General features: G+C 33.3%; 1 protein-coding gene across 1 annotated transcript in view; it reads right to left on the reverse strand.

Annotated features, from left to right (window-relative positions):
* CEP128 (centrosomal protein 128) overlaps nt 1–14,456 on the reverse strand; it is a 148,226-nt gene that overhangs the window by 56,095 nt on the left and 77,675 nt on the right. Inside the window, exon 10 of the mRNA XM_008057192.2 lies at nt 88–174. Within this exon, the coding sequence (XP_008055383.1) occupies nt 88–174 (87 nt within the window). The remainder of the gene's footprint in view (nt 1–87; nt 175–14,456) is intronic.

Raw genomic sequence — 14,456 nt, forward strand, 5'->3', positions numbered from 1 at the left:
AGCCTTTGCAGACTTTCCAAGGCACTCCACAAATATCACTGGCCCCAAACCACATCATTCTTTGAAAGATAACTTTCAAAATCTTACTTGATTCTTCTCAGTTTCCGTTTGTCTTAGCTTATTTTTTATTACTTCCTCGTTGTCATCTGTTTTAGCTTCTTGTTTCTTTAGCACCTAGAATGAAAGAGGTGAAAAAAAGCATTATTTCAAAATATGTATAAAACTAAAAGACACCACTAGGATCTACCACTGATTTATTAAGACTGAGGAGAAAATGGCTATGAGTTTCACAAAATCAATAAATAAATTATAACCTACTCATTCAATGAGGCCCTCAGAACACTTCAGTGGAGATTAAATATAAACTTCCAGGTCTTCCTAATTAATTGTCACTTAGTTTCTTTTCTCCCCATCCCTGAAAATTGTGTTACATATTTAGAGAGCTTAGATAGCTAAGTTTTCTTGGGAAAAAAACAAAGCTTACTGCCTCTTATACTTAAGGGTCATATGATCTGTGCAAGTATTTAGACATATTACCAAAAACTAGCTTACTAGTTTTTCAACTTCTAAAAAATATTATCAACAACATAAAACATGCTTGTTGCATAATTATTACACATATGACATTTTATCACAACACATAACTGGCTTCTCAAACTATATTTCACCTAGACAAAAAAAGAAAGTATTCTTTTCTAGTTTCTCTTCTTTAGTAAAACTTTAGGAAGACCTTTAAGAAAATACAAATTTCAAAAGTTAACCACAAAAGTGTTTGTTTTGATATATTTCTATGTTAAAATAAAATTAAACTTAAAGAAAAAATTATACTTGAAGGAGTCTTTCACCTGAAAAGTATTCCATTCACTTAAAAGAATTTTTTTCTGACAATTTTAGCATTTAGACTTAGCAAGGTGAATATATAAAGCTTTACAAATTGAGAAAAACCAAGCTGCCCAGATCTTTTCCAACAAGATCAATAGAAAAAGAATTATTAAGCAAGCAGCAAAATATATTAAAAACTGCTTTGATGCAAGTATATCTATCATAATAAATTCTATTAAATAGCCAAGAAATACTTTCAAAATGCATTTACTATGTGTTAGGCAACTGTGCTAGGGGCCATTAATATAAGCGTATATAAAATAAGCACAGCCCCTATCCATGAGCTTATAGCTCCCTCTGCCATGGCTCCTACTCTCACTACCAAAATACCAATTGAATAAAAGCACAGAGAAGTGCATCAAAATGAAAAATCATTCTGATTTGAGTATAATAATAACAACAGTTTTAATATATTTAATATATCCAAACATTCCTCTTTCTCTTAAATATATGAAACACATTACATGTATTAAATACATACATTTAATCCTCATTATAATCCCATGAGTTATTACTAAGCCTACTTTATTAAGGAGGAAATTGGGGCACATGGAGTTGAAAAACTTGCCCAAGGTCACACAGTGAGTGATGGAACAGGATGTAGACTCTGGCTGCCCCTGAGCTACTGTGTGACACTGCCTCTCCATGATGAAATAATACCAATACAGGGTAGTGGCGAAGACTAACTAGTTTGATACTTGTAAAACACATAGGACAATACCTGGTACATAACAAATAAGCAATAAAATTATTATTACTACTGATTTATTGATATTGATAAAGTATTTTTAAAAATTGGAATTCAGGTAGTTACCAAATGATTTTGCTGTTTGATATTTGTTCTTTATTTTAGGGCAAGTAGAATTTGTAAAAATAGTAAATTATGTATACATAACCTATTCCATTTTGGCTGGTGGGATGCGTGTATACATTTTTTCAGAATAAAATTATCCCAAAACTTAAAAATTATTGCTGATCTCTTTATTCTTTCCATGCTTTCTCAGTATATAAAGTATATAAAGATATAAAGAAGTTGTTACTACCTTTTTTAATCAATTCATTTAATAAACTTTTGAACTATCTTGTTCCATAATATCATCATCCCAACCTAGTCCCAATTTTTTCAGTTTCATTGAACTATAAACAGCCAGTCTACACTCTAGATTCAAACTCCTAAGCAGAAGGCACTCCAAATCAGCATACAGTAAAGGTTCACCTAAACCAGTGAGGTCACTAAGGCCATAGCACAAAAAGGACAGAAGGAGTAAACAGCAACAAATAAGAAGGATTCACCATAGCAAAAACACGAAATCAACCCAGAAGTCCATCAAAAGTGGACTGGATTAAAAAAAAATATGATAAATATACACAACAGAGTATTACACAGTCAAAAAGAAGAGCAAAATCATGTCCTTTGCAGCAACATGAATGCAGCTGAGACCATCAAACTAAGTGAACTACCACACAAACAAAAAACTGAATGCCACATGTTCTTACTCATAAGTGGGCCCTGATCACTGGTGATATGAGCACGAAAGTAGGAAAAGCAGACGCTGACACAGCTAAAGGAGGGAGGGAAGGAGGAGGGATAAAGGGGCACACAACCCATACTGGGTACCAGGTCCACTATTTAGGGAAGAAAGGGCCCACTAGAAGCCCAAACCTCACCTGTACACAATTTACTTATATAGTAAATCCTCACATGTACCCCACAACTCTATAAGGAAAAAAAGGGGGGTGTTGTCCCAAAACAAGAGTCATTTCCTTCCAAAGCTGAGTTCAAAATCTAACTTCAATTAGTGGTTGCTACAATAAAATTATTCTTCCAATGTGATATAAAATTATTTCCTCCTCTGTCCTCTGCCACCTCATGCAAGAGAAGCAGGAAAAGTCACCTACGGAGCTTTTAAAACTTGACTTACACTCATGCTACAATCTTGAGTTTAACTTACTTAAAATTTAAACACAAAAAAAACTCTCCAAAAAAGAAACTCCTCCAGTTTTTAACTGGAATTAATCAATTTCTGCTCCTTTCCTATGATTTCCTAAAATTAAGTTTTATAAATCCTATATGTTATATTGAAAAAATAACAAAGATGTGTTACCTTTTCCCAAGTGTTCACTATATTTTAATTCATATTATATATACTCTTTTTTTTTTTTGAGTCAGAGTCTCACTCTGTCACCCAGACTGGAGTGCAGTGGCATGATCATGACTACTGCAGTCTCAATCTGCTGGGCTCAGGTGATCCTTCCGCCTCAGGGCCCCAAGTAGCTGGAACTATAGGCACACACCACCATGCCCAGCTAATTTTTTATCGTAGAGATGAGGTCTTGCCACATTGCCCAGGCTGGTCTCAAACTCGTGGGCTCAGGCAGTCCTCTCACCTCGACCTCCCAAAATGCTGGGATTATAGGCATGAGCCACCATGCTCAGTCTCATTTTTTTTACTTATTCAAATAGACAACCATTCAAAATTTTATTCAATTCAAAATAAGCATCATTTATCAAGAGGTTGACATTTCCAAAAAGTAATACAAAAGTTTCCATGTCACTATGGTGTAAGTTTCAGAAAGCCCAAGATTTTATCTGCCATAATCACATTTTATTTCTAAGACAGTGATTGGCACATCTTAGGTAGCAAACATATGCTATTGAATGTGTGAAGAAATATCCCTTTATAATCTCTAACAACTTCACTTTGCAATTCACCATCTATGGCCTTCACACACTAGCAGGCCTTCCAGATTTCTCCCATCTTTCTTAACCACATTTTCTCAAGCACCAAGTTGCCTTCTTTGAAAAACTGTTGTCACTGCGTGGTGATATGGAAAAAATATTTTTGTGTTTAAGTCAAAGACAGCAAACCTCTTCCTGTTTCCATAACTCATCTGTTGTGGACATACATGTAGAGTAAATATACTCTTGACTTTAGGAATTCCTGTGTAAATACCATGATTATGTGACACTTGTTTTAGTTCACACATATCTAATACTAAAATAATAATATCTAGGGCTGACATGATAATAAAATAATTTAATATATGTAAAATATTTAGAATAGCTCTTGACATATAACAAGTACTCAATGAATGTCAATTATTACTACAAATTAATAATTATTTATTGTCAATATTTGTTAAAGAAATTCAGAACTTTTAATACAGAGCATTACCTTTCCTTTAAAAAAAAAAAGAACTCATCATTTTAGTCTTTTCTTCAGGAAAATAATCTCCTGAATGGGTTTTAAATATTTGTCTTTGGAAATAATTTAAGGTTCAGAGTTCCTACACACCCTTTACCCAATTTCCCCTAAAATTAACATCTTACATAACCTCAGTACATTTATCAAAACTAGACATTAACTTTGTACCAACCATAAAGCTACAGACTTTACTCGAATGTCACTAGTTTTTCCACTAATCTCATCTGTGTTCCAAGATCCAATCCATGATATTATACTACATTTGATCAGTTTTTCTCCTCAGTCGCTTATGATCTGTGAAAGTTTGGCTTTCCTTGTCTTTTATGATCTCAATATTTTCTAAGAATACTAGTCATATATTTTGTAGAATGTCCCTCAATTCGGCTTTGTCTGATGTCGTCTCATGATTGACAGAATTTATAAATTTGGGGGAAGAATAACACAGAGTTAACATGCCCTTCTAATAGCATCACATTGTGGGTTATATGACATCAGCATGACTCCTATATTAACCTTGAATGCTTGATTAAGATAAGGTGATGTCTGCCAAGTTTTTCTACCATAAGGTTAGTATTCTTTCCTTTCCATACTATATTTGTGAGTAGAGAAACACTAAATCAGTCCACTTTCAGGGAAAAAAGAATTAAGCTCCACCTCCCAGAGGCAGAGTATCAAAAAATGTGTTGCAATATGTTAAAACAAAGTAATCAACGGATACTTTAAGATATACTTTAAGGCTGTGCAAGTATAAAGCTTCATCCACCAATCTGAACTCAGGACCAGGTCCATAGCTCAATATAGCAGATATTGAGTCTTTCTTGGCCTAAAAAATTTCCCCCCATCAGACCTTATAATCTACTGGAAGCCAGGTTCCTAGTAAGTTGAGTTACAAGCCAGAGCCTGCCAGTAAGCAGGATGCTAAACCTCTTTACAATGACCCCAAATACTCTTCTTATACCAAAAATACTAATGAGTGACCCAGACTTTATATGGACTATAAAGGTGGCTGGAGTACACTCATCAGATCTCTATCAAACATGGCCGTTCTCCACCAACCAGGAAGTCACCTTCTTCCCTGTTCCCCTACATCTGTCCAGCTTCATATCTGAGGTTCTTGGCAGCTTCTGGGACTTCCCCACAGGTTTCTGAATCTCTCTCTGTGAGTTTTGCAGAGCAACCTGCCTCTGTCCCAGTTCTCCATTTGGAACACCTAAACACATGACCACACCTAACACTCCTAATTCCCCCACATTGTATAGAAAGGACTCATCAGTTACCAACATCCATTCTCCTTAAAGGGCCATGTGGGAAAAAATTATCTTCAATCTCACACTAATAGATATCTAGTCCAATCTTCAGTTCTCATAATTAATATAAATATTAATGATTTCACTGAGTGTTAAAGAATAAAAATCAATAAACTGAACCTTAATTAATAAAATTGTGTTTTCTAACACATGGAATTATACCCTATAAAAGCACAATTCTTCTGAAAGTCAACTATTTTTTTAAAAAATCCAGATCTTCTCATATGAGCTGATGGAATAGGAGAAACTCTAATTCTCTTTATACTTAAAATTTGCTGAAATAAACTTGAATTACTCTTTTATTCTTTGCTTTCTACCTTCAACATCTGATCAGTTATTTATAATATCACTTTTCCAAAATTCTCTAACTTTTCTATTGTAGCTCTACTTGCTGTCTGAAACTTTACTTAATATCCCCTTCTTAAAATGTCTTTCCTTTTACTATAAGAATATGAAAGTCTTAGGAAATCTAGTTAATGAGAACTCAAATTCAATTGTCTTCTGTAGAGGAACAAAAGTAAGGCATTAAGAGCAACCCAAAGTAAAGTACTACATTTCCACTATTACCATCTAGAAATGCCATGAAGTTTGAATACTATCTCTGCTCTTTGTAAACCACAAATAAGTAAACAAGTAAACACAGACACAATATTCTAGCCTAGAATATTAAAATGATTTTTCTACATTATCTAGTTTAAAACTAAAGACAAAGAAGGAAAGTCTAACTCTTAAGACTTATTAAATATCTATTAATGCACTTTAAACTTCTGAAAACACAGGTAGTACTCAAAGGGAAACATTTTAAAAATTGACTGAATCAAAATTACAAGCCATTTCTTTAAACCTTAATAATAAACTTTAATTCATTTACTGTCCTTTTAAAGAGTGTTAGCCTGCACTGAATTTCTTTTCCATTTGACTTAAATCAAGCAACTTAGAATTATATTAAAATTGACCCACTAAAAGCAGTTATAAAAGGAGAAAAAAAAAAATCACATGCCAATGAATTTCTATTACTATGTTATTTTGCCCTTTAAAGATTGTTGTTTTTTTTTAACAGCAGTTTAGTTATAAAGCTATCATGTGCCCTGTTCCAGGATTCAGATTGTCTTTTACACGTTTAAGATCGCAGCAATAACACTGCGCCTTAATAGAGGGTCCTTGGGGCACATTTAAACCTTTAATAACAACAATTTTTCTTCTTTACCTTAAGTGTGCCAATTTCCACTAAAAAGACTAACAGACTGTGTATTGTACTACTTCAGTTCTTAAGAGGTAGGTGATTCTGAACTCTCAGTTACATAGAATCAAAAAATATGCAGCCTATCCTTTTAGAGAGTAGTGGAAAGAGGAAAAGGAAAATGTTTGTAGACTCTCACTTAGTCATAAAAATCCCTGCAACTTTGACAAGAGGCATGTTTTATCAAGAGGTCCTAACAGATAACACACTCAAAGAAGTAGAACAAATAGGGAATTAAAGGTCCTTTGTCTTCTTGAAATGGATCAGCAAGCTTGGTTAAGAATGATGGCACTGGAATGAAATAAAGATTGTATGTCACCTCCAATACAGGCCAATGAAATTTCGAGAGAAAATTATGAACATACACAATCTGGACTCATTCTAATTACTCAGCAGTGCTACACTTCCATGCCTTTGGTCACAAGGGCAAGAACATATAGATGAGTCACTAGTAAACCAGTAAGATCATAGAAAAACAAGTCTCTGCTCATATCAAACAGTAGGTCAGAATCATTATATGTGACAATACATACTATCAAGTCAGGTTTTTTACCAGGAACAATAAAGAAGTTATATCACTGAAAATTAGAAAAATCACTGCTCTTACTACTTTTTTGCAATTAAATTCTTCATGCAGGTACAAAATATACATCAGTGAACAAATGTTTTAAGCTTCACAGAATATAATGAGATTCTGATACAAATTAGACACAAAAACTATACACTTAAATTGTATATACATTAAGATTTTTTCCAGCATTTTAAGGATATTTGTTACATTTCAAATCAAGCAAAAACTCAATTATTAAGTACTTAGTATGTATAAAACACTATGATAGATATTTTATGTAATTAGAATTTTTTTAAATTGGAAATCAAAGTATTTTTAAATGAAAATCGAGTGTCTATTTCCAAAATTCTCTTTGGAAACCTAAACAAAAATCCAAAGCCATCAAACATCAATAGAAAAATACATATCTTAAAAAGGAACATATATGCATATTACAGCAGGATTTTATGGCTTTGAACAAATACTATTCATTTATATTAACAAATTTTATTTGACAAGTTCTGTGAATTTCTAAATTCTGTTTTATCTCAGATCAAGTTAGAGATTCCTCTCCCATGAGAACTAGCTAAAATCATGGAAAACTTTAGCCTTTAAGTTCATCCGGTTGGGGATTATATGAGCCAACAAAAACCAAAACAAAAAAATAATAATAAGTTTCTTTTCAAGCCAGAAAACAATGCATTCATATTCTAAATCTCTGAACCAATATCTAACTCAAAAATGGCTAGGTGAATTTTGCTTAAATTCTTCTAAGCAATTTATTTTTCAGCCATGACCAAGGAAAGAAAATTCTATTCCAACAGCTATAACTATAAAAAAACAAAAACACTTTGCATGATTTCAAGTTCAAAAGGAATTAAAAATTGATACTACTATGGCACCACACAGATTTGGGGGATATCAAAGTAAGGAAGAAATTCAAACAACTTGCTGCCAATTGTATTTTCCAGATGGAAGTGGTAAGCACATAATGAGTCAAGTCACAAGACGCAACATCACTGTTTTTCAAAGGCTAATATCCAGTATCATGTAGTTAAGTCGGATTTATCAGAAGTTAAATATTATTTCTGATAGTAATTATAATCCTCAATAACGCTCTTTAAAGATGCCTGAGGTTTTCAAACATAAAACTCAAAGTTTGTCTTTGAGACTGGTCTAGATATCTTTTTTCCCATTTTATAATAAAGTGTTTAACAAGGGCTCTGATACGAATTATTGTGGACGGACAGAGGAACACTTCTTACTGACCTATTTTTTTCCAATAAACAAACTTCTTGGTCCACTATGTTCACATTTATGGAGTCTATCGCTGTTTAGGTAGCCTGTTGCCAATGAAGCCAAACAAGGTCATGGGTTCAATCACAATGAGAGCTGATTCCCTTGAGTCTGTTCCATGGCCATAGTCATTACCCTTAGCTAAAAGCCACATGGAAGACTAAATAAGCCAGAGACCATGGATGAATCAGCAAAAATTCACTACCATAACTATAAAAATAACTCAAAGGTAAAATCCATGTTGACTAGCATCAGGATTTCATTCTTCAAATGTTATTAAATTTGCCAATCTGCAAAACAAAACCTTAATTTCTGCATAAAAAATCAGTATGCTGAAAAGACATACAAGTCTTTTAACTTCTTTAATTCAAAAGCAACAATGATAATGAGTATTATTCCCTAAAATGCCATTGCTTTTACTGGAACAGATTATATTTTTATGCAATCTTTTACTTAAGAAAAATCTTGCAAGTAAAGTTAAATGTGAGCCCAAAAAGTGCACTTTCCAGGATTCCTTCAAAATCAAAAAGCAAAGCCTTAGTGGAAGGTCTGTTTTTATCTGAGTAGTTTTCTCTCAAAAAAAGAGATGCATAGTTTTATTAGAAATCCAGAGTAATATGATACTTCATTTGACTTTCTAAATGCTGGACCACTGAGTTAGGATTGTTGACAAACAGAAGATCACAGATAATTATGGAAATTTAATTTATAATTTCTCAAGTTTTATATGTCTTTTAACAGAAAGCCCTGTAAATATACAACATCTTTCATTGTTCAGAGTTAGAGGATGTTATTTTATGCCTTTGGGATAAGGGTGTTATTTGTTTTTAGAGTTGTTTTTTTTTTTACTATTTTCTAATATAAATAAAACAGTATTAAGTCAATGAATAAGTCTATCTGTAGCAGAATAGTCTTTGTTTGCACTGTATTACTATGCACTCAGTAGTTGCCCAATAAATATTAATTGATAATGATGGAAAAGGGTTTTTATAAGCAGATGGCCTAGCATTAATTCACTGAAAATATAGATAGAAACATTCTACTCTTCAAGAAAAGCATAACGTAGAAATTAAACAAGTCTTGCACACAGAAAATCTCAGTCTATTGTCAGGCAGCTGTTCAGTCAACAAGAGCAGCAGACATTTTTCATCATCATCATAGCATTAACAGCATTAAATGTCTATTTGCATATGGTGCTGCACAAAGGGACTCACACAGATTCATGCTAGCCTTATTTGTTATAATTTACAATGACAATATTGGCAAGAACACATAAGTACACACAGCAAAATAAATGTGATTAAACATACTTTGCAATCTAATAATATGTGATGTGGACATAAAATATGCACGACATTTAAACACAATCCACAGTAGCAATAAGAATATTTATTTATAATGTAAAGCTCCACTATTTCCAAACAGAATTTAAGGTGCTTTATAAGAACACCTACACATATGCTTAAAGAATAGGTGAAATATAGCAGGAGTCAGAGCCCATTATAGAGAGAATAAGTAATGACTCTTCAATAATGAAGAGAACAAATATAATCAGAATAATGATCATGGAGAGGCAGACATCAAATCATATGGGAACTAACTCCACTTGGGGGAGGACCAAGGAAACTACAAGCAAATCGACCAACCCAGGAAAAAAAACCTGAAAAACACACGTTTTCAAAAATACTTGAATAATAAGAAAGTATAAATTAATATACAGGGTAGATTTTTGAAGAAACACAGTGGAAATGGACAGAAAGTGTATTGCCAACATTTAATAATTAATAGCCTTAGGTAGTATTTTCTTAATAAAGTAAAGTAAAAAGTCTAAGAAGACGTGGCATAAATATAGAAATGAGATAATAAGAATTTCAGGACAACTTACATCTACAAATCATCTCACAAAACTGAACCCTCTAAGGAAGCCAAAGGCAAACATTTGCTATGCCACTTCTGTGACTTTAGAATACATTTCTAAACCTTCAACTTTTGTTTTATCATCATTAAATACTAGGCCATGAATTATTAAAATTATCAAAATGGAATATGCCTTAATCAGGCCAGCTATTTCCCAATACTAGAAAAGTTATATGCCTGTGTAAACTGTGTCTACAATATCCAAGAACTGTGCCCTGTAGATGGAAATTCATGTGTCAAGTACAAGGTTGAAAGAGACATCCTCCGAGATCTCTTCCAACTTCTCTTGTATAAGAAGTTTTGGGAGAAAAAAAAACGTTTTTCAATGTAACAACACTTTTAAAGTGTTTTACTGTCATCTAAAATAGGTTAAATATGGGGGTAGGAAGGCAAGGAAGAAAACAAAGAAAAAGTCTAAGGACAAAATCTCAAGAGCATGATATATCTTGAACATGCATGCTTCAAGCTGTGCCAAATAGTGTTCAAATACCTTTGAAAAATAAATCCCATAATAGACAATCATTCTTTTCCATCCATTTTCTTCTTATCAGCATGTTGACATCAATGGTTCTTTCACAACCTTACAGAGAACAGTGCTTACTTCGTCATTGCAAAAAATAAATAAATAAAGTAATCCAACAGACAACAGACATAAAAGAGAGAAGAAAATAAGTAGCATGGCACAAAATGATAAGGCAAAGGACAATGGTGTGAATCAAAACTACAGTAAATCAGAACTTAAATATGTGTTTCAGCCATTGATTGGTGTAGTGCTTAACATGGAACAATAAGTGATGGGGCAGAATCACACTCATAAAAGAATTTCCTGAAATGCTGTGAAAATGCAGTCTCAGCAAAATCCCCACCTCTTCAACCCAAGCACTCCCCAAGGGGCCAGGAAGGGTAATTATTTCTCCTCTAGCTACTTTGGAGCTTAGGCAAATCTGGAATAATGTCCTAACTGAATTACAGTGATGACTAATGTCTCTGTTTCCTTCACTAAACTAGGAGCTCCTAAAAGGCAAAACAGCATTTTTGGTAACTTTAAATACCTACTCCCTGGTCTGGTACCTGGCATATAAGAGGACCATGACAGTATTGGTCAAATGAATGATTTCCTGGACAAATTCTTACTATACAACATGTAACATTTATTATTCACTCCTTCAGGAAACATCTGCCCCTACTTTATGGCAAGCACTGTTTGGTGCCAAAGACACAACAATGAGCAAAGTGGACAAAGCGCCTGGCTTCACAAAGCCTGCATTCAGGTCAGGGGACAGACAGATGGCAGATAATGAAAAGTGTTATGAAGAAAAAAAATACATCAGTGTGAGGGGTGCAAAAGTAGAGAAGAGACATTTCATCTAGGACATTAAAAAGGGCTTTCTGAAGTAGAGGTCAAGATGACATGAGGGCACAAACCATGCAATCATTTCAGAGATGGAAATGCCTGGCTCTGGGAACAGAAAGTACAAATGTCCAGGAGCAACAGGTGCCTAGGATGTGCACAGACAAGTGGGAAGGCCAGGGTGGTTGGCCCAGAGATAACAAGAAAATAGAAAATTAGGGTAAGAGGATCAGGGGCCAGATCAGAGGACTGATCTCCAAGGACTTTAGATTTAATTCTGTCACAATAAAGAAACCACTCAAGGGTGTTGAATAAAGATGTGACATCTGATCCTGTAGGAAAAGACTGGAAGAGGTAAGAATGAAAGCAACAAGGCTACTGCATTAGCCCTAGTAGAAAAGGAGCGGAGTAGTGAAAGAGGAGATGAATAGTTACCCATTCAAAAATATTTTTCTAAAGAGCTGACAAAAAGTAATGATGGGTACAATGTGAAGAACAGGAGAAAAAGTGAAGGCAAGGACATGAAGGACCCACATAAAGGTTTTAAAATATAAAACTAAAAACAATGATTAAAAAAATTAAAATGGGGGGCCAGGCTTGGCAGTAGTGGGAATCTGCTGGAGGAGGAGGGTGCACCTCATCAGCAAGGGTACCGGTACCTTCATAATGAACATTTGTATACTTAACCCTGAATTGTACCCCACATCTTTAAAAGAAAAAAGAAAAAAAATTAAAATATAAAATAAAATCATTTTGCTCTCAAGATGACTACCCATCTTTTTAAAAAGAAATATATGAGCTACTTATATGGATAAGCCATACACAAAAAAAATTTAGCACCTTCTAAACAAGTTAAAGGTCAGGAGGAGAAAGAACAGGAAACGGAGCTCCTGAGACCCAAGTGTGCCCAGGCTTTGTGATTTTGAATCATAGGATCCCTATACCTAGATTCTCATCCAAGACTGACACAGGCTAGCAAGGTTTCAGAATCTCATGCTCAGATAATAAACATGAAGCTGTTTAACTTTTTTCTCATATCTATACAAGGTCCATCAAATGACTAGATAACAAAGTTATAGTTCTAAATACTGTTCTAATACTTTGCCATGGTATGGACAAAGATATATTAGAAAAACATTAAGCAGTTTCTCATTTCTTAAGTTGCAAATAAAACCACAGCCTCACTATTTAATTTTTTAAAACTTGAGGTACTTAATAGAAATATAACTGAACAAGAAATGCAATAACTTATGAAAAAATGCTTTTCTAACAAGGAAAAAAAAAGGAAAGATTAGGCAGAGGGAAAGAGTAATCTTTTGGCTACTCAAACATTAGAAGACTAATAGAAAATGATTAAATTGAGGTGGGCAGACAACACGGTGCAAAACTCATTGATTATTAAAGAGAAGAAAATGGTAATTTTAAGAAAGAGATTTGAGTCTATATAATAAAAAGATTTAGAGAAGGTATCTTTGGAACAGCTAAGAAACATAAAAAGTGCAGAGGGGCATGGGAATATATGATTCCAGTGAAATAAACTCTCACATCAAATTATAGTCTCTACTTTACGATATATAAAAAGTTTCTTCCAGGGAGGGAGGGAGAGAGGAAAGGAAGGGAGAGAGGAACTATAATCCTGAACAGGAAACATAAAAGAAACTATATAACAAAGACACAGAAATGGTAGTTTTAGTGTTAAATACAGGTGTCTTAATATATAATACTCAATATGTCATATTTTTCTGAGGTGTCTTAATATATAATACTCAAAATGTCATATTTTTCTGAGTGGAGAGCAATACAGCATTAAATTTAAATTTTCAAATAGTAGATAACTAAATAATTAGGTTTTTTTTCAGTTGCAATATTTGTGCCAAGTACACTTTCCAGAAGCCCTAAAAACAGAGGGTATATATTTTATAAAGAATCATTTTTCCACAAGCTTTAGCAACTTTAATAAACAGGTCCTACTAGGTCACAAATGATGGTTCAATACTGACGACTAGTGGTCAAAACATGTAGTAATTCCCTATTAAGCATTTCTATGACTTTTATCAACTATATTTGAAACACTGAATGCAAATTATGTGAAAAAATCCAAATTAAAAGATCTTACTCTTACAAACAGTAAACACACACACACATAGAAAAAAACATAAAGGAAAAAACTGTAGCTGTACAGTCTCTCCAAAGGTCTTTTCTGTCCATTATTTGAGACTCCAACTCAGAAAATAAAAAAAAGTCAATCAGCTTCTGCTGTTGACCTATAAAGGAAAAGTTCCATAGTTTGTTTATTGACATTGCACAGTTAATATTCTTTCAGAAATCCAAAGTTAATATTTAAAAGAGGTCTTACACTTTGAATTCACATATATATATAGTCAGATTGTATTCTAATTTCTGATATTAAAAAAAGATTACAAGAGGTAATTTTACCACTCTTTCTTATTAAAAATGTTAATTAGATTTAAGTAAAGTTAGCAACTGGGTCACAAGTAATTTGGTAATTTGCTGTGATGGAACACTAACATTTAGCTATGTTTGTTACATATTAAAATAGCCAAACTGTTTCTAATTAAACTAAGTTCAAAAAAAAATTCATATATCTGGACAGCTCCATTCTAAATTTCTATTTCTAACATTGTTTGTTAGACACTAAGATCTTAGAAATCCAACTGTTTTTATTAAGTTTCAAATATAATTTGAA

The sequence above is a fragment of the Carlito syrichta genome, unplaced genomic scaffold, assembly GCF_000164805.1.
Source record: "Carlito syrichta isolate Samal-C Ts95f unplaced genomic scaffold, Tarsius_syrichta-2.0.1 Scaffold302860, whole genome shotgun sequence".
NCBI classification, from domain to species: Eukaryota; Metazoa; Chordata; class Mammalia; order Primates; family Tarsiidae; genus Carlito; species Carlito syrichta.